Source organism: Dromiciops gliroides, chromosome 1 (assembly GCF_019393635.1).
Source record: "Dromiciops gliroides isolate mDroGli1 chromosome 1, mDroGli1.pri, whole genome shotgun sequence".
NCBI lineage: Eukaryota > Metazoa > Chordata > Mammalia > Microbiotheria > Microbiotheriidae > Dromiciops > Dromiciops gliroides.
In genome coordinates, this window is record NC_057861.1 from 630373274 (window position 1) to 630393894 (window position 20621).

General features: G+C 46.0%; 1 protein-coding gene across 2 annotated transcripts in view; it reads left to right on the plus strand.

Moving 5' to 3' along the window:
- The window catches only part of BAIAP3 (BAI1 associated protein 3), an 80167-nt gene that overhangs the window by 40329 nt on the left and 19217 nt on the right, over positions 1-20621 (plus strand). For both annotated transcript variants that reach the window (XM_043969368.1, XM_043969361.1), the window contains exons 2-10: positions 3573-3741; positions 10900-10987; positions 11854-11940; positions 12172-12279; positions 17445-17504; positions 18062-18128; positions 18837-19050; positions 19868-19912; positions 19999-20076. In XM_043969368.1, coding sequence (XP_043825303.1) covers positions 3590-3741; positions 10900-10987; positions 11854-11940; positions 12172-12279; positions 17445-17504; positions 18062-18128; positions 18837-19050; positions 19868-19912; positions 19999-20076 — 899 coding nt within the window. In that variant the 5' untranslated portion in view covers positions 3573-3589. The remainder of the gene's footprint in view (positions 1-3572; positions 3742-10899; positions 10988-11853; positions 11941-12171; positions 12280-17444; positions 17505-18061; positions 18129-18836; positions 19051-19867; positions 19913-19998; positions 20077-20621) is intronic.

A 20621-nucleotide genomic window follows, 5' to 3' on the forward strand; every position in this document is an offset into this window, starting at 1 on the left:
CAAAGACAATATGGAAGTAATAAGTGAGGAATAACGAGTATGTCCATTTGTCCTCATGGTTCAGTGTGTCGGTGAGTGAGGGAAAGAGCAACCAGCCCAGGAGAGGGTGGTCAGTCATAAATTATCTTCCAAAGAGCCATGGTTTCCATGAAAGCAAGAAAATGGAGAGTATAAGAAGAAGAGATTGAGGATCAATGGTAATTGTTAACTGCTGAATGGGGTGGGGTTGGAAAGCAAAATGGTAAGGGACTGGGGAGTGGTAAGCTTGAGCTTGGTGGTCATGAGAATACAGAGAAAGGCAAGGACATTAACTTAGAGTCCCTGAGACTGAGGGAGTGACTTTTCTAGCCATGTATGGTAGGCAGGAGGTACACATTTGCTGGCTATAGACAGCAATGGCTTAGGGTTATATGAAAGTGGAAGATGGATGGTAGCCTTGGATAGATGTACTCTTCCCAAACATAAGACAGTTGGAAGTGGGGTGACAAGTCAGCAAAAGTAGCAGGGAATTCAAGCTAGAGATCAGGGTCTCCAAAGCTTGGACTGAATTCACACACGGATCCAACTCGGCAGCTCTACCCCAAAATGGAGGAGAATGAGATATAGTCCTAAAATAAATAGAAGCTGAATTCAGCTCTGTGCAATGCCTTATTCTTTTGTCATTCACTCAAGTCTGAGGCATGAGTCAAGGTCACCTGATGCTTTTACCTGAGGCCCCAGCCTTTCCTGCTCTAAGCAGACTTAGCTCCTGCCCTCTTTGAGTTTATAATCTATTAACACACACAGATAGTTATAATACATGAGTGCATCAGAGTAGGATGAGACAGAGAACTATGAAAAGGACCGTGATAGAAGGGATTTCTCCCCACCCCTTTCCCAATTAGATTGGGTTAGTTATTTTCCTAAAAATTAAAAACCAAAACCAAAAACAACAACAACAACAACAACAACAACAAAAAACCACCTGTCCCCAAGATTTGATTGGCTGAGAAGACTAAGGCTCAAACTACCTATCTGTTGATTGAACAGAATGTGGCCTCAAGCTATATTAAGATGGCTTCCTGCTCGCCTAACAGCATAAAAAAGACCCTTGCACATGGAGTGGGGGCCCTTCAGGCTTGGCAGACATCCACATCCTGCCCTGATGACCAGACAGTTTTCCATGTGGAGATGAGTTAGCCACCTCGACTATTACCTTTGCTTCAACTTTCATATCCAATCAGCCCTCACCCAAGTCTTGCTGATTCTCCCTCCCAGATAGCTTTCTCATCTGTCCCACTTTCTTCCCTCACATGGCTACCTACCAGTCTTGTACAGACTGTCATTTCAACTGGACTATTGCACTAACCTGTTGCTAGTCTCCTTTTATGAGCTATCTTCCACATAGCTTCCAAAATATCCTTCCTAAAAGCACAGGCTAGACCATGCCACTTCCAAGCTAAAGAATATTCTAAGTCATTCTCATGCCTCTAGAATGAAATATAAATTCCTCATCTTGGTATTGAAAATTCTTCTCAGTCTGGCTCATGTCCACTTCTCCAGACTTGTTTCACAATTCTCCTCTTCACATGCTCTACCTCATTTATCTTTAAACTTTTATGTTCATACACTAATATCAGTTAAAAAAATTTTGAGCATGTACCCTGAATATGTATGTTTATTTATAAATTATGTATGTATATATACATTTCTGTACTAATAACCACAAGCATTATAAAGTACAAAACACAGAAATGTAAAAAGGATGAGATAAAGATGGAATAATATTTGATTCTAAAGTCAGTAGGAAACGATTATATTTTTATGAGTAGGGGAGTGACATGGTGATACCCACACTGTAGGGAAATTAGTATGGCATCTGTTGGAGGGGATGGATTGGAAAGGAGGCAGGGAGACTAACCAGAAGGGGAGAGGTAAGGCCCTGAATGAGGGTTGTGGCTGTGTAAGTAAAGAAAAGGGGATAGACATAGAGCTGTATAAGAGCTGGAAAGGACAGGACTTGGCACCTTCTAGGTGATGTGGAGTGAGGGAGAGTGAGGAGGCAGGTGAATGGAGGGATGATGGTGTCTTTGAAAGTAATAGGACAACCCCTCAATTTGATGGATGCCCATCAGTTGGGGAATGGCTGAACAAGTTGTGGTATATGAATGTAATGGAATTCTATTGTGCTGTAAGAAACGATGAGCAGGAAGAGTTCAGAGAAACCTAGAAGGACTTGCATGAACTGATGATGAGTGAGATGAGCAGAACCAGAAGAACATTATACACAGTATCATCAACATTATGTGTTGATCAGCCATGATAGACTGGATTCTTCTCACCAATACAATGGTACAAGAAAGTTCCAGGGGACTCATGATGGAAAAGGCTCTCCAAATCCAGAAAAAAACACTGAAATATGGATGCTGATTGAACTATACTATTTCTTTTGTTTTTGGTGCTGTTGTTTTTCTATTTTGTGGCTTTTCCTAATTGCTCTGATTCTTCTCTTATAGCATGACTGATGCAGAAATATGTTTAATATTGTTATGTGTGTATATATATATATAAAACCTATATCAGATTACCTGCTATCTAGAGGAGGGGGGAGGGAAGGGAGGTTGGGAGAAAAATTTGAAATTGGAAATCTTATATAAACAAATACTGAAAACTATCTCTACATGTAACTGGAAAATAATAAAATATATATATATTTTTTTTTAAAGAAAGTAATGGGAAAATTTGGAAGAGGTGGTTTCGGAGGGCAAGATAAGGTCTGTGAATCCATTCAAGCCTGTTCATCCTAGTTCACTTGCTTTGTCCCACTGAAAAGAAAAAAAGGAGTGTGTGGGACTGTTAGTCTTACATGTCTGTCCTCTTCTACACATCTGGAGGACAGAGGGTAGGGATGAGGACTGAAGTGGGGATTTTTCCCAATGGTGCTCACACAGCTGCTGCTTTGGATGCCTGGGTAGGGGTTAGATTATAATATCTCCTTGGGGAGAATGGGTCAGAATCAGGGAGAGACTGGGAGGAGGGAGAGGAAAGAGTGAAGGAGGTCTCCTTGTTGGAGATACCCCATTAGTGGCTGTTGTGGGGGGAGTGGACACAACTTATCTTCCCACCCTCTGACTGACCACACTTTTGGGCCAAGGCATCATCGTCTTTGGGAATAAGGACCCAGCTCCTACTTTGGAGATCACTGCTCTACTCTCCAGCTAAGCCAACCTATTTGGTATTCCCTGAACTCAATATTCCTTCCTTCCCCCATGTATGGAATGCATGCCCTCCTCACCTGAGACTCTTTAGAATTATTAGCTTCCTTCAAAACTCAGCTCTGGTGATTCTTCCTGTGAAAAGCCTTTCCTGACTTGTTGTTTTCCCTCTGTTTATTATCTAATAATTTACTAACTTGTTTAAAGATTGTTTTTCTCCAATAAAATGTAAGCCCCTTGAGGACAGGGACTGTTTGCCTTTTTGTCTTTTTTTGTTCCCAGCATCCAACATTGTATCTTACATATATGGCACTTAATAGACGCCTGTTGAATTGAATTCGAGCACCCCTGACTCCATCTCTCCTTTCCTCCCCACAGCCCTCTAGACAGCAGTCATGTCGACTCTATTGGATATCAAAAGCAGTGTGCTGAGGCAGGTCCAGAGAAGCCAGTCTTTTCGAAGGAGAGCTGATGAGGCAGCCACATCTGGAGTGGCAGGGGCCAGCTCCTCCCTGCAAGAAGGTGGGCCTGAGACAAGTGTGGCCAGGTGAGTCCTGCGGAGGCAGGGACCTGCTGAGTTTATGGTGCCCAGGAGGAACAGATCTTGTTCCAATCAGAACTCATTGGGTGTGGGGGTGGAAGGGTGTTATAGTTTCTAATCTTACCAGCTTCAACTGGCAAAAGCCATTCACATGGCCAACACTTTTAGGACCACGCTCTCTTCCCTCTCTTGAAATCCTACAAACTGTTGCTGTTTTCTGAATGGTACTCTTTGGATCTCGCCTTGTTGGAGATAAATCCCAGGTATCACCTTGGAGACATTAGTCCCAAGCCAAATGAGGATCCAGCAAGAGTTGACAATTTATGTAGGGAGTGGCCTACAGATACACACGCAGATGACAATAGGAGAGGTCGAGAGGGTTTAGCACTTATTCTAAGCAAGAGTGAGGCTCCAGGAAGAGTCCAGTTTGACTTCAGTTAAGAATTATTGGGGGGGGCGGCTAGGTGGCTCAGTGGATAAAGCATCCGCCCTGGAGTCAGGAGCACCTGAGTTCAAATCCGACCTCAGACACTTGACATGTACTGGCTGTGTGACTCTGGGCAAGTCACTTAACCCTCATTGCCCTGCAAAAAAAATAATAATTATTATTATTAAGTGCCCACTATGGGGAAGACATCGTGCTAGGCACTGGGGATGCCATGATAGATTCATTGTGGGTCTTGTTCTCAAGCCACCTGCCATCTGATAGGGAGTGAAGGAGGACGAGCACACGGATCAACCAATCAATCAACAAGCATTTATTAGGCACCTGCTATATGCTGGGGCAACTAAGTGGCACAGTGGATAGAATGCCAGGCCTGGAATCAAGAAGTCCCGAGTTCACATCTGGCCTCAGACACTTCGTAGCTGTGTGACCCTGGGCAGGTCACTTCACCTTGTTTGCCTCAGTTTCTTCATCTGTAAAACAAGCTGGAGAAGGAAATGGCCAACCACTCCAGTATTTTTGCCAAGAAAATCCCAAATGGGGTAGTGTTTCACAACCAAAACGATAAACAACAACAAATTGCCAGTCATTGTACCCAATGCTAGAGCTACAGAGACAAAAATGAAATAGTGCCTCCCCTCAAGAGCTTCCATTCTGTCAAAAACCCAATAGAATGGAGAGTGAGAAAGAAGTGCTAGGCAAAAGTCTAGGCAAAATATAAAAGAAATGGGAGGAAGGAGAGTCTATTTAACCTGGTTAAAAGAGGGAGGGACAGATGGACGGAGGGAGGGAAGGGGAGGTTCATAAGATGACCTTGGAGGTCTCTTCTTGCTCTAGATCTGTGATCCAAAGGGGAGAATTTCGATATATTTGTGGAAGACTTTGAATGTCAGAGCGAAGGAGGAATTCATACTTTATTCATTAGGCAATTTTGTTGTTACTTGTTTAAATCGTGTCTGACTCTCCCTGACTCCATTTGGGGTTTTCTTGGCAAAGATACTGGAGTGGTTAGCCATTTCCTGCTCCAGCTCATTCCTCACACATATGAGGAAACTGAGACAAATAGGGTTAAGAGAGTTGCCCAGGGTCACATAGCTAGAAAGTGTCTGAGGTGACAAGTCTTCCTGATTCTGAGCCCAGTGCATCATCCACTGAGTCACCTAGAGCTAACTAACGTTTGTGAGGAGTGACATGCTCAACATTATGTTTTAGGAACATGAATCATGCAGCTATGTGTAGGATGGATCAGAGAAGGGAGAGACTTAAGGACAAGAAGGTCAGCTCAGAGTCTAGTCCTATCTGGTCCCATCTAATTCAGTTGACCAACAAGATTGAAAAGCAGGCAATCTGCTAACTAGTAAGCCCTCAGCTTTCTCCCCAGCTAGGGAAAGGCCCTTCCCTCATTAGATAAATCCTCCATCTTGATTTTTATGAGCTTCTCTCCTTTAGTTTCCAAATCAAAATAAGCTTATTCTCCCAGAATGCTTTAGCAGGATAGGGAGGCCTCTAGATCTCATCTGATTGTTCTGATGTGGCTTCTTAATAGGGTTATAAGGGATGAATCCTAGTCAATAATATGGGGCACTCTTACCAGGCTCTACCCTTATGCTCTGCTTAAATGTCCTTCAACAAACTCTACCCTGGCCTGTCTAGCTGGAGGCATCACAAAATCTTGTGTGACATTTTCATGAATCAAACCTTACTGAAGATTAGAAATATTCCTTCCCGGGGACAGCTAGGTAACACAGTGGATAAAACACCAGCCCTGGATTCAGGAGGACCTGAGTTCAAATCTGGTCTCAGATACTTGATACTTGCTAACTGTGTGACCCTGGGCAAGTCACTTAACCATCATTGCCCCACCAAAAAAAAAAGAAAAAGAAAAAAGAAAAGAAATATTCCTTCCCAGGAGGCAGCTCTGTTCCCTCTCCCTGAATTCCTATTGAGCGTGCCCAGGTAACAACTGTATTCATTCTCCTCCTGCACAAAGATTTAGAATTAGCAAGGATCATCGATTTAGAGCTAAAAGGAGTCTTTAAAAAGACCAATGAATCCAATCCCTCTCTCTCTTTTTTTTTCTTTTGGGTGAGGCAATTGAGGTTAAGTGACTTGCCCAGGGTCACACAGCTAGTAAGTGTAAAGTGTCTGAGGCTGGATTTGAACTCAGGTCCTCCTGACTCCAGGGCCAGTGCTCTATCCACTGCACCACTTAGCTGCGCCTCTCTCTCTCTCTCTCTCTCTCTCTCTCTCTTAATAAATTGATTGGTCCCATTTGGTCTTCTATTTCCTTTTTTTTTTTTTTTTGCAGAGCAATGGGGTTAAGTGACTTGCCCAGGGTCACACAGCTAGTAAGTGTTAAATGTCTGAGGCCGGATTTGAACTCAGGTACTCCTGACTCCAGGGCTGGTGCTCTATCCACTGAGCCACCTAGCTGCCCCTCCCCTCTTTCTCTCTCTCTCTTTTTTTTTTTGGTGAGGCAATTGGGGTTAAGTGACTTGCCTAGGGTCACACAACTAGTAAGTGTTAAGTGTCTGAGGCCGGATCCAAACTCAGGTCCTCCTGACTTCAGGGCCGGTGCTCTATCCACTGTGCCATCTAGCTGCCCCCCTCCCCTCTCTTTTTAATAGAAGAAAACCAAGGCACAGAAGGATTAAGTGATTTGCCCAGGGTCACACAGCTAGTAAATCTGAGGTAGGACTTGAACTCAGATCTTCTGATCTCCAGGTCCAGGAATCTACTAATGCCACAAGTGTTACCCACTGCCAGTGAGCACTTATGAAGCACTTTAACATCTGCAAAGTGCTTTACATATGTGATCTCATTTGATCCTCACAATAGTGCTATGAAGGAAGTGCTATTATTATCCCCATTGTAAAGTGGGAAATTGAGGCAGAGCAGGGTTAAGTGGCATGGCCAGGATCACACAGTAAGTATCAGAGGCAAAATTAGAATTCGGGTCTTCCTGTCTCTAAATCCAGGGTTGTCTCCTTGGCCTGCCTGGGTATAGAAAGAGCTAAGTGGTGCAATGAATGGAGTGCTGGGCTTGAAGTTAGGAAGACTTAAATCTTTCCTCTTACATTTACTAGTGTCCTTACCAATGACACTTACTAGCTTTGTGACCACGGACAAGTCATTTAACCCTGTTTTCCTCAGTTTCCTCACTTGTAAAATAGTGATAGTAATACCATTCACCCCATAGGGGTGTTGTGAGAATCAAATCAAATGAGATTGTGTATATAAGGAGCTTTGGAAACCTTAAAATGATCTATAAATGTTGTTAATTTTATTAGTTTGTTAGTCTTATTATTTAGGAATTATTTTATCATTAAGATGCCTTGAGAATTATGTGGGTGCTAGACCCATTTCCTTAGAGGACCTCCTGCTCTTCTGCATCCCTCTGTGCTCCCAGACTCCCCCACATTCTCCCTCAGCTGCGGCAGGAGGGATGGGACCCTGGGGAGGAAGCTTCATTTTTTTAACTCTGGCTTTGACAGCAACAACTGTACCCTGGTAGCAAGTCAGCAAAGCCAACCTGGCCTTTTTAGAAGGAAGATGAAATGTCAGCTCTGTGATGTTCTGGGCATCTCTTCCTTCTGGAGAGCTATTTTTGTACCCACCAAGACCACCTAGGCACAATGTGTGCCTAGGTTAAGAGTCTACCTCAACAGGAGCTGTAAAGCCTGTCAGTTCTACAATGTGAAGAAAGAGGTGTCAGATCCTTTGATTCTCTCTGGTCCTTGGTTTCTTCTCTACAAAAATGTAGATGTTGCTGTGGATTACCTCTGAGACTCCTTGCACTGGAGATGGGTGTAGGATTGTACTCCAAGCCATCCTTTTCTTATTGTAGACAATTAGGAATCAATGCCTTCTCCATTCCATTCACTCCATCAAAAGCCTGAGTCTACTCCCTCTCTGGCTCATCCAATGCAAACTCCAACAGTTTTCATTAAAAGGAAGTTCTTCCTTATATTTACCCTAAATCTCTCTCTCTCCCTCTACAGTTTTTCTGAAATTAAAATTTTAAGAATAAGCATATATTCTCATTCATTCTCTCTCTCTCTCTCTCTCTCTCTCTCTCTCTCTCTCTCTCTCTCTCTCTCTCTCTCTCTCTCTCTCTCTCTTCCCCCCCCTCTCCAACCTCTCCTCCCCACCACAGAAGAAGAAAATGAAAACCCACATAACAAATATACATAGTCAAAGCAATTTCCCAAATTGGAAATAAAATGTCTTTCTCCATCTTTTGTCTTTTGTATGTGTAAGGGTAGCAGACTCTATCCACTCTCTTCTAGAATCATAGTTGTCATTGCATTGGTTGGAATTTTCAAGTCTTTCAAAGTTTGTTTTCCTTTACAATGCTGTCATCACTGTATGCGTTATCCTCCTGGTTCTGCTCACTTCTTTTTGCATCATTTCATACAAGTCATCCCAGGTTTCCTCCAAACCGTCCCTTTCATCATTTCTTTAGCAGAATCATATTCCATTACACTCATAGGGCCTAATTTCATTCATCCATTCCCCAATAGATGGGTACCCCCTTATGGTTTTCAGGTTTTTGCTGTAGCAAAAACTCTGCTGCAGTTTTAAACCCATTTTCTCTTTGATTCTTCCTCAGGAGGACTGAACAACTGCTCACTATCTTGTTCTCTGAGGAGCTTTCATAGCCTTGAGGCCCATTCTGACCCTCTTCCCCCACACACACCCCCACCCCAGCCACTTCTACTCTTCAGACAAAAATCATTTTTTGTTCCTTTCACCTTTTCCCATTTCTTCTTTTGTATCTGGGGAGTACAAAAGAAGCTGGCTGACCTCTCCCGGCTGCACATTGATGAGAGATGTTCAGTCTTCTTGAAATCCAATCAGGGAATTCAAATCAGCTCTGTTTCCTAAGCAGCCCACTTCAAAAGGTTTGAGTATTGTTGAGAAGGAGTGCAACAGAAAAGAGAGGTTGAGGTCACACATTTTCTTCTCCTCCTCCCCACTCCCTCCACATGTCCTGTTTTCTTCACTGGCTTTTTATTTTTTTCCATAAACAGAAGGAAGGGGTGGGAGTCATGGGCTGGCACTAAGTCCCTCTCCCATCCCCTTCCCAGAGTCCTCTTTTCTCCTTTATCCTGCCCCCCCCAAAGCCTCATTCCTCTCCATGAGTACACTTCCTCTCATTCAGTTCCAGAAGTGAGGCCTCAGATGAGATGTTGCTCACATTTTTAGATATCTAGTCAGAAAGCCAGCTAGTGCTGTCGAATGTCTTCTTGCCACAATGTGTCAGAGCAGGGCACCGTTTCCATGCCCAGGTGAAAATGTCATCTCCTAGAAATAGTGGGGGTGGCAGTTTGCTAGGGACCTATTCCACCAGCTGGCTTTGCTGATTGAGCCCCATCAACCTGGGATCTCTGGCCTCTTCTCATTTTACTGGGTGATGATCACAGATAAACTGATCAATGGAAAGGGATCAAGGCCCCTAATTCACACACACACACACACACACACACACACACACACACACACACACACACACACACACACACCCCTTGCGTGATTGCTGGTTCCTGTGTGACTCTGGACAAGTCACTGTACTTCTCTGGAACTCAATCTATCCATCTAGAAATGAGGTGGGCAAGAGCGGGGTGAAGGGTAGCAAGTCCATGCAAACACCAGGTAGATACAAAAGTAAGAGGGATGATTGGAAACACCAGTAAGGCCCCGAAAACCAGAAAGGCAGTTTATTCCCAGAAACAGCACTTTGTAAGACACATCGTGAGATAACAGGAAGAACACAAGTTTTGGAGGCAAGAGATCTGAGTTCAAATCCCACAGACTCTGGACAAGTTGATTCCCTTGTGGGACAAAAGGAGCTTCCTCCCTATTCCCTTAACTCCCCTCTGTGATCTTATGGAGTTCTATGATAGTGTGATCTTCCAGAAGGCAAAGCCCCCCGGGCTGCTGAAGCTGATCCTGGAGCTGGGGGCTGCTTGGTCCTTGCACCACTAATAGAACTGGAGGAGATCAAAGGACCTGACCAACATATCTGATAAAAAGCATGTTTGTTTTCCCCTGGTCATTTTCCTTTCAACTCCATCATCTCAGGACAGCCTTGGGAGGCAGCCAGGGCAGATACAGTCTCTCCATTTGACACATGAGGAAATGGAGGCCCATCTTCTGGGCAGTGCGGGTTAATGGAAAGAGTTGGACCTGGAGTCAGAAGGCTCGGGCCTGAATCCTGGCTCTTCTCTTTTCTGGCTGTGTGATCCTAGGCAAGTCATTTAACTTTTTGGAGCATCAGCTTTCTGAAACTGTAAAATGGGGGTAATAATAATCACTTTACCTTCCTTATAGGATGTTGTCTGGAAAGTGCCTTGTAAACCTCAAAGTACCATTGAAATGTGGGTCTATTTAGGGCAGCTAAGTGGTGCAGTGGATAGAGCACTGGCCCTGGAGTCAGGAGGACCTGAGTTCAAATCCGGCCTCAGACATTTGACACTTACTAGCTGTGTAACCCTGGGCGAGTCACTTAACCCCCATTGCCCTGCCAAAAAAAAAAGAAAAGAAAAGAAATGTGGAGCTATTGTTGAAATAGTTATTCTTGGGATTATTATTGATGAAGGATGATGGCTGGAACTGGGGATAGGCATGCACCTGCTGGGATTTGTTGAGCCAGACCCCAGAGCTACTGTCTGTGTGGCAGATTCAGTCTCAACCTCCCTGCCTCTGTCATCCTCTAGGGAGGAAGGAGATGATGGTGACTTCTTTTCAAGGATGAAATTGATTCTGAAGAAGAAGGAAACTAGGCAGCGTTTGGGGCGGCTGGAGGTAAGGGAGGCAGGTGGCAAAAGGGTTTGGAAGCTCCGGTGCCTGTCCACCCTGGCACTCTCTAGACAGTTATTTCCCCGTGGGGAGCTCTGGCCAGAAGTCCTCATGGATTGTACTGGACAGGAGAAAGTGGACGCTTGGTTGCTCTTTAAACATCCCAAAGGCTTTGTGTTGGCTCTGTGTAGCCAGTCATAGAGCCCAGGGCTGAACAGCACCAGAGGTTTCCAGTGGTGAAAGCCTGAGACTCCTGAATCCAGCTGCTCATGGAGTGGTAACCCACATGTCCAGCTCTGGCCTTCTGGGTCCTCTGATGTAGAGGTTCTTAGCTCAGGGTGCCTGAACCTTGTTGTTGTTTTTGAAATTTTGAGAACTAGTTGGTTTCCTTTCAAATCCTATGCATTTTATTCTATGCATTTAAAAGCTTTATTCTGAGAAGGGTTCTCGAGGTATCAGTACATTGCCAAAGAGACCCATAACATGAGAGAGGTTAAGGATCCCTGCTCCAGTATGACCCAATTGCAGAAAGTCACCCTTGCCCCATGTGCCAGGGGGTGGCCACTGAGAGTCTGGGGAGACAACTGCTTCCTGTTGGGGGGGGTTGATGAAATGAAGTCCTTTTGCCCCACTAACACCTTCCTACCTCTACCCTCCCCCTCCCCATTTTGGACACAACAGTTGGAAAAAGAGGTTAATGGTGGAAATGGCAAGAAGGAGGCAATACCTTAACCCTTCTCCCCATATACCCAGGGAGCTAAGGTCCTGGGAACTGAAAAGGCTCTGCCTACTTTCCCTTCCCACCCCTCCCAGTTCTCTGCTCTTTCCTCTTTGGAAGAACCCATAGCAATTGGTCCCCATCTTCCTTGCAGGGTGTCTTACACAGCAGTGCCCCTCCTCCTAGGGAGCCCCTGGGCCCTGGCCACGCTGCCGAAAGCCTGATGCCAACCAAGAAAGAGGTAATGGAGAGAGCAGATCATGTCCTTCTCCCTAACTCTTCCCTGGACACCCCGGGTATGGGAAGGAGGGCCAGGTCTGCTCCCCTCAGCACAGGTTGGGGTGCTTGAGTCCCCTGGTCTTGGCGGGCTGGGTGTCTGGTATTCCCAGTCTAGATGCATCCTGCTGCCCGGGGGTGGGGGGTGGACAAGAGACAGAATAATTCCTCACCCCAATCCCCATATACATAACAGATGGAAATGCTCTTCGAGGAAGCCCTGTACACTGTATGCTACCGATCGGGGGTGGCATCCCCAGATCATGTGGCCAGTGACGATGAACTCTTTGACTATCTTCAGAAGGTAAGTGGGGAGGAGGGATCCCCTGGATACCACCTTCCTTCCAGTCCTGACCCAGGGAACCTCTTGAAAAGGGGGAAGTCTCTGAGGGAGGGGCTTCCTTACATGTTGATCCCATTTCTTGGTCTATCCTGGTCCTCAGGGTGCCTTCCAGTGAGCAGCAGGTCAGAGGGGTTCTACCTTGGGAACGGAGGGGTGCATTTGTCTGCCCTGTAGGAAGTTTGCTTAGGTTTTGGTTGGCCTTGGATTCAACCAGCAAATATCAGAAATCAGCTCCATTTAGGATGCCTGTATCGAGAGGCTCCTCCAGGGAGGACAGGAGCTAGTGCCTCATAAGTACCTGCCCTTGAGATGGGCACCAGTCCTTGGCCATCAGAGTAGATTGATAGACAGTTAAGATGCCAGGCCAGCACGAGTGGGGGGAGAGAGAAAGGGATGGAGAGAGAGTGATGGAAAGAAGGAAGGAAGGAAGGAAGGGAAGAGAGAGAATGGTCTTAGCCATCCCCTGATCAGCCTCTGTCTCTGGAGTCTAGTCATCTGTCCTGTTTGTCCTCATGTCTGCTATGTTTGCTATTTACTAGGTGATGGTAATGTCCATGGTTGTACACATATCCATAGTCACTGGTCCCTAAGTCTGTCTGGCTGCCTAAGCTGACCTTCCCACTACTCCCCCCAAGGTCACTCAGTGTGCTGCCAAGTATAGACAAAAGACCTGTTTTCTGGACCTCCTATCACAAGGCAGTGGACAGGGAATATGAGAGGGAAATGTGTCAGACTGTGGTCTCCTGAGTCCTTATGTATCAGCCCAGTCTGGGCTCAGGCCCCTCTCCCCCACTGCCACAGACACACTGCTTTTCTGTGGCTCTACTGTCTGTGTCATGTCTGTGTGTTGAGCTTGGGAGTCTTGTTGTAAATGTGTATTTTTTTTTAAACTGTCTGCTGTCTTCTTTTGCCGTTTTCTGTTTGAACTCTTGCTCTACAGCGGGATCTGTTAAGGTAAGTAAAGCCCCTCTTCCCCATCCAAGTGCTTAAGGTTGTGAGAATAGAGGGTTTAGCCCCTAAAACTGGTTACCCAGGTCCTGGGAAGCCTGCTCCAAGAAGCTATTCATCCTTTCCCTAAATCAGCAGGAGCAGGCTCCAAGGAGCCTAGACACTCATTCCCATCTCCACCCTCATTTCCCTGCTTGTTTCAGAAATTGGGCCCAAAGGCCCCTTGGAGGATGGATGGGAGAGTCTGGTGTTGAGGCTAACCAGTTCATGCCAAAAGTTTCCTTCCCACTTCATGCTATAAAGTCATAAGAGCTGGAAGGGACTTTAGACATCATGTAGTCTCAGCCCCTCCATTGGTCAGGTGAAAAAACCGAGGCCCAGTGTGGAAAAGTGACTTGCCCAAGGACACAAAGCATAGTGTCATAGTTTAGGATTAGAACTCAGGTCTCAGGGTCCCTAGTTCAGTCTTCTCCCTCTTCTCCCTCATCTTTTCTTCTTCCTCCTCTTCTTCCTCTTCTTTTTTCTCACTGCATCACAAATACTTCTTACCCCTACTGGAGGGAGCCAGTTTGGGGGAACAAAAACTTTGTTCACCTTCTTTGCCCAGTTCTAGAAACCATAGAAGGGGAGGACTGGAAGATCTTTCAAAGATGTTCTAGACTCAGGTCTGGCAAGGCTATGACTTCACTCAATCACACAAGCACCTGTTAAGCACCTACTACGTGTAGGCATTAGGTTAGGTACTGGGACTACAAATACAAAGGCAAGACAGACTCTGCCCTCAGGAAGTTTCCATTTTATCAAGGGAGGCATTCTACATGTATCAAGTATAGGCAGGATGTTTGACCAAATAAATATAAGGGGATTTTGTTGTTGGGGAAACTCAATAGCAGTAGAAGCAGGGAATAAAGAAAGGCTTCATGCAAAAAAGGTGCCATTTAATTACTTTCTCTGGTTAACAGTTACTTATTAAGCATATACTATGTGCTTACACTTAAGACACTGTGCTAAATGCTGGTCATTTAAAAGCAAAAGTAAAATAATTCCTGCCCTCAGGAAGCTTAGAATCTAACTGAAGAGACAATGGCATGTAGATAGGAGGTGGATACAAAATACAGATGAGGCAGATACAAGGTAACTTTTGCCCCCTGATTTAACAAGTATTTGTTTTTCTCTTCCTTCCACCTCCTCCATCCCCATTGGAAAAGGAACAAAGAGAAACAAACAAACAAAACAAACAAAAAAAAAACCCAACAACAACAAACAAAATCCTTGATGCAAGGCGACCTTGTGGGGGAGAAGAGGAAGAGGACTAAGAGAGACCACATGCAGAACATGGCTTAGTCTTGAAGGAAATCAGGGATTCCAAAAAGTGGAGTTGAGAAGGGAGACAGCATTTCTAACATGGTGGGGGGGGGGGGAGGCAGTATAAAATAGAGTGGGTATATGAGGAAAAGGAAGATGACTAGTATGAGTGGGGTGTTGGGTGCAGGGAGGGGAGTAATATGTAGAAGGTAGGAAGGGGGAGGGTGTAAAGAACTTGAAATGCCTCAAACAGAGGCATTTATATTTGATCCTGGAGATGATAGGGAACCACTGAAGTTTACTGAGTAGAAGAGTGACCTGGTTAAGCCTGCATTTTAGAACCTTCACTTCGGTGATTCTATGGAGGATTGTTTGGAGCAGGTAGAGACTTGAGGCAGGGAGCTCAGTTAGGAGGCTGAGTCCTGGTGAGAGGTGAGAAGAGAGTCAACACCAGAGTAGGGTCTGTGAGTGGAGAGAAGGGAATGGTTATAATAGATGTCACAGAAGTGGAAATGACAAGATCTGGCAACTGATTGGATATGTGGAGTGAGGTAGGGTGAGGAGGTAAGAATGATACCAAAGCTGTGAACCTGGTAATTGGATGGTTAGAGATGCCCCTGCTAGGAAAAAAAAGGAGGGGGGCAGAGATATTGGTTTTGGGGAGGGAAAGATTATGAGTTCTATTTTGCTTTTGGGATATGTAGATGTGTGTTGTATATGTGTGTATGTGTATAATGCAGATAGATGATAACATAGGAGATAAACTAGGTCTGGATATATAGATATGAATCATCTGCAAAGAGATGATAATTGAGCCCATGGAAGCTGATGAGATCACCAAGTGAAGGAAAAGAAAAAAGGGCCTAGGACTAAGTCTTATAATATGCTAAGAGTTAGGGGCATGACATGGACAATGGCCCAACCATGAGAAGGAGCCATCAGATAAATAAGAGGAAGACCAAAAGAGATAGCAGCGCCATGGAGACCCCAAGCCAAGAGAGTCACCAGGAGGAAAGAATGGTCAAGAGTGTTAAATGCTACAGAGAAATGAAGAAGGGTGAGGATTGAGGAAATCCAGAAATCATTGGTAACTTTGGAGAAGGCAGTTTTGGTTGAATGACAAAGTCAGAAGACAGGTTACCAAGGGTTCCAAAGAGAATGAGAGAGGACTTAGAGATTTCCAATGTAGGAGTTTGGCTGGAAAGGGAAGAGAGATAGAGAATGCTACTTATCCAAGAGTACTGAGGTAGTCAACTGGGATGAGAATTCTGGTGCCTTGATTAGGGTCTAAGTATCCCCCCACCAATATCCCATGACCCACCCACTTGAACAGATTCTCTATGTGAGACCCAATGGGGAAAAAAAACCTCAGAATTCTTTTTCTCCCCAATCTTAATAGTATTTTATTTTTTTCCAGTTAAATGTAAAGATAGTTTTCAACATCCTCAGAATTCCTTAGGGAGAGTGAGTTCTAGGGGAGAATATGATTCTAATTCCCTCTATGCCCATAGAGGTTCTTGATAACCTCCCCAGTTAAAGCCAGTTGGAGATGAGGATTTGAGAGGCACAGTTGGGAGGGGGGGGGTAAAGATTCTTGGAAATTAAAAGTGACATCTCTATAAATTTCCTCCCTTCTGGGAGAATCCAGTCCCTAGGAGCCTGAGGTTTGGCTACAGTATTTCTCCTGAAGCTCCATAGCATAGGGTTGAAGGGTAAGTTAAAGAGTCTATCCTTTGAGAGACTCTACATAGCTCCATAGGGTAAGACAATCTGTTGCCAGTGGTCAGGGGCTCTGGCAAGGCAAGGCAAGGCAAGGCATGCTTGTTTGCTGGATGTGGGAGTTGAGTGCCTCAGAAGGTTGTCTGTCACTCACTTCCTGTGGTTGTAATCCCAACAGGATGTCACTGTTATAAGACTCCCCAGGTAGGAACTGACCCTGGGGGGACCATCTGGACCATCCCCCCTGCCTTCAGGTAGGCCAGGACACATACCAGTCCAGGAGAACATCCCTCCTTTTTCAAATCTAAATTCATTTATTTTTTTTTTAAGTTACATTGTTTATCAAACATTGGTCACACTTCTGGAGTTTGAGGCTGTGTGGTGTTGTGTAAAGAGCACTGCACTGGAAGTCCAGTAGGGAGACATTATAAAAAACACACTCAATTCTTTTATAACAATGTGATGGATATGGATATAGATATGATGAGGGCTAAGAAAACCTGGGTTCGAATCTAGGCTATGACATTTCCCTGCTTTGTGACCTCACGCAAATCACTTTACCTCTCTGGGCCTCAGTTTCTTCATCTGTAAAATGGAGATAATAATACTTGCACTCCCTACCTCACAGGGTTGTTGTGAGGAAAGCACTTTGTGTACCTTAGGGTACCATAAAAGTGTGAGTTGGTATTATTATTGGTAAGCATGGAGCTCCTGAAACTTGAGCAGACCCTAACCGTTTTGCATCCTCTGATCTGAGTCTTGCAGAAATGCCAATATTGCACTTGTTGGGAAGGGCAGGGGAATTAGGGGAGTTAGTCCTCCTCTCTGGGCCAAGGGGCTGAGCATGCTCGTGAAGTCAGTCCTCTGCCCTTTCCCCAGGATATGGGGCTGTGTTTGGTCTCACAATTTGGGGGAAATCCCCTTTGTGGGCCTGAATGAGGCATCAGGTCCTCATTGTTCCTCCCCCATATCTCAAATGGTTTTATATTAAGGGGGGAGGGGGGAGATGGAGAAACCAGATTCATCAGGCGATGAATCTGACACACAGTGGTCAGTTGGTCTGATAACCAAATGGCTCCCTGGAGCCCTGTATGGCATCCCCATCACCTGAGGTAGGCTAGTGAGCCCTTCCATTTTCTGCCCCACAACCTCAGGTGTTTGGTATGAGCTCTTCTGAACTGGAGGCAGCCCTGCATCGAGTGAAGGAGGCCAAGGTAATAAGAGGGGCCTTGGGTAGGGGAGGATGTTGTGGGATCCCATGCCCATCATTCTAGCCCATTCTTTTTTGGGGGGCAATGAGGGTTAAGTGACTTGCCCAGGGTCACACAGTTAGCAAGTGTCAAGTGTCTGAGGTAGGATTTGAACTCAGGTCCTCCTGAATCCAGGGCCACTGCTTTATCCACTGCACCACCTAGCTGCCCAGCCCATTCATTTTCAAGGTTTTTGAACTGGTTCTTGAACCCCCTCTGCCAACCACAATCTCCCCCCAATCCTAGCTCCTTTTCCTTTTCTCATCTGGTGTTCTGGAGTCCCTTTTAGTCCCATGGGGATCAGCAAAGAGTTGATAGCAGAATGGAAGGGAGGGGGACCTTTGGTAATCACCTACTAGGATTGGCTTCCTGCTCTCCCTCTCAAACACTCCCAGGAGTTCCCAGTGGCTCATTCCTGAGCCATGCAGACCCTCACTGCTGGAGGTGCCTTCCCTCGGGCACCTGGCCCAAGCCGGGGGCTTAAGGACTTGCCAGTCACTGGCCCATTTCTACTCTCTCAGCCTCCGGCATACTCTTTGAAAGTCACCGTTGTGCGGGCCAAGAACCTCCTAGCCAAGGACGCCAATGGTGAGTGGTTTCTGTCCTTCAGCTCTCAACCCTCCAGCTTGGTTTGGTAGCTGGATTCCTGGATTTCCACCTTCTTACATGCCTTGTATTTCTCCTGGGGAGAGAAGGAGAAGCAGGCCTGCCTGGCCCTGGCCCTGATCAGGGGGAGTTGGACTTGAGCTGGGGTGCTAATCATAAGCACATTTCTCCTGACTTGCTGTTGAGGCCAGGGGCCAACCCCCTAGTGGGATTGAACCTGATTGATTTATAGTTCTAGGAAACTGCTACCTTGTCCTCAGACAAAAGTGACTGAAGTGGTACTGGTAGATTGTCATCTAGCAACTGGGATGGTTAGGGCTTGGTGGGAGAGAATCCTCCCCAGGGGCAGGGGACTGGACGGGATGACCTCTGGAGGGTGTTCACCAAAGCTGGGGCTTCTTTGACTCCCGATTTCTATGGGTGTGGGTGGAGAGGGAGAAATTGAAAACAGAGAGCAGGAACATATTATAGGGATTGGGGTAGACCTAGCTCCTGCAATGGGTTTCTGGTCATGGCCTTTGCTTGTTAGGTTGGGGGAATCTTTTCCCTCTTGGATATTCCTGTGTTGATGCCTAAAGTAGTTTGAAATCCTCCAGCAGACCTTAAGAGACGTCTGAGGCTGGCCTGAGGCCTGAGTGCCGGGATTGGGATGGGCAGCAGGCAAGGGATAACAGGACCTTGTCTCCCCAGGCTTCAGTGACCCGTACTGCATGTTGGGCATCCTGATTGGCCAGAGCCCTCGAGAACAGGGGGAAAAGAAGGAGAGGAAATTCAGCTTTCGAAAGCGAAAAGAGAAGGTGGAGAAACGCAACAGCGCTCGAGATGTGCTCCCAGCCAAGTACATCCAGGTCACCGAGGTCAAGAACAGCACCCTGAACCCCGTCTGGAATGAGCACTTCCTATTGTAAGGACAAGCCAACTGTAGGATGAGGGGCAGCTCAGCCCTCGTGGCCAGAAACAGGGCCCTGGCCTTGGACCTGGATTAGCTGGACAGCTGACCACCTTAACACCCGGTCATGCAAAGCACATAGATATGAGAGGAAAAGTCCGGGAACCGATGGCTAGAACAGCCAAGCCCTAGCAATTATCTCCATTTTACAGATCAGGAAAATAAGAGTTTTCCCAGGACAGCAATTTGCATTTTATCACCCAGCAATTTAATGGCAAAGGCTGGACTAGACCCAGGTCTCCTGATTTCCTAACTGTCCTGGGTTCTCATGAGGAATCTCAGATTTGGACAGAACTTTCTCATTCATTATCTCATTCGATCCTCCCAACAGCCCAATCAGCAAAGCAGGGAGGGAACTATTATCCCTATTTTAGAAATGAGGCCCAGAGAGGAGGACATGATTTACCCAAGACTGCACAGAGAGTTCATGGATGGTAGGATTCAAAGTTGACATCTAGTCTAACCCTGTTCTTTCACAGGTAAGGAAACTGAGATCCTAAAAAGTCAAGTGACTTGTCCAAGGTCACACAGCAGATTCAGGATTTGAACCCAGGCCCTTTGATCCCAAGTCTAGCATTCTTTTCATTCTACCAAGCTTCTGATTCCCAACCTGTAGTCATTCCACTGCACCATAGAAAGCAAAGAAAGACACAGTATGAGACAGTTTAGGGTTCAGGGCTATTCCTGGGAATCTGCTTCAGGGATGGGCTGGGGAGAACAATCCCTCCTCTGGCCATGCCTGAGCAGAGGGTGGTCTTTTTCTCTCTGGCAGTGAAATAGACGATGCCTCCAATGACCAGCTGCACCTGGATATATGGTAGGTAGGGCAAAATCTTCTGGCTGGGCTTATGGTTGGCTGGTTGAGGTCTATGGCCCACAAACCGGGTCTCCTGTGTCTTTCAGGGACCACGATGATGATGTCTCTGTGGCTGAGGCCTGCAAAAAACTGAATGAAGTGATTGGCTTCAAAGGAATGGGCAGGTACAGACAGCAGACACATACCATTGTGGCCAGAGAAAAATGGTGGAATGGGGGTGAGATGAGGGAGGGTGGAAGAGAGCTAATAAGCTAGTAACCTTCATGCCACCCCAGCCCAATCCCCTGGGCTTTGGAAATGCTACTCTGCCCTCCCTTGGGCTAAGGCTATGGGAGAAGGACAAGGAAGAGAAGAATGAGAAAACATGCATTCTGTCCCTGATGGAGCTCACAGGCTAATTGTGGACAGCCAAGTCACATGACTGAAATGTGACTTGTAGGTGGGATGTAACACTGCATGACAGCCTTGAATCACAGGTAAACTATGGGGCTTAGGAGCTTAGAGATGGGGAGGAATCCTCGGGGGCTGTGGTGGTCAGGGAAGACCTTTTTGAGGCTCCCCGCTCCTTAATTTCTGATTCACAAGCTCAGGTTCAGCTTTGGCTCAGTCTCCCAGAAAAGGTGAGAAGCTGGTTGGGGGAGATGAGGAAGGAAGACAACCAAAGAGTCTCCAGCGTGAAGCTGCATGTGAGAAAGGGCTACACTTATGG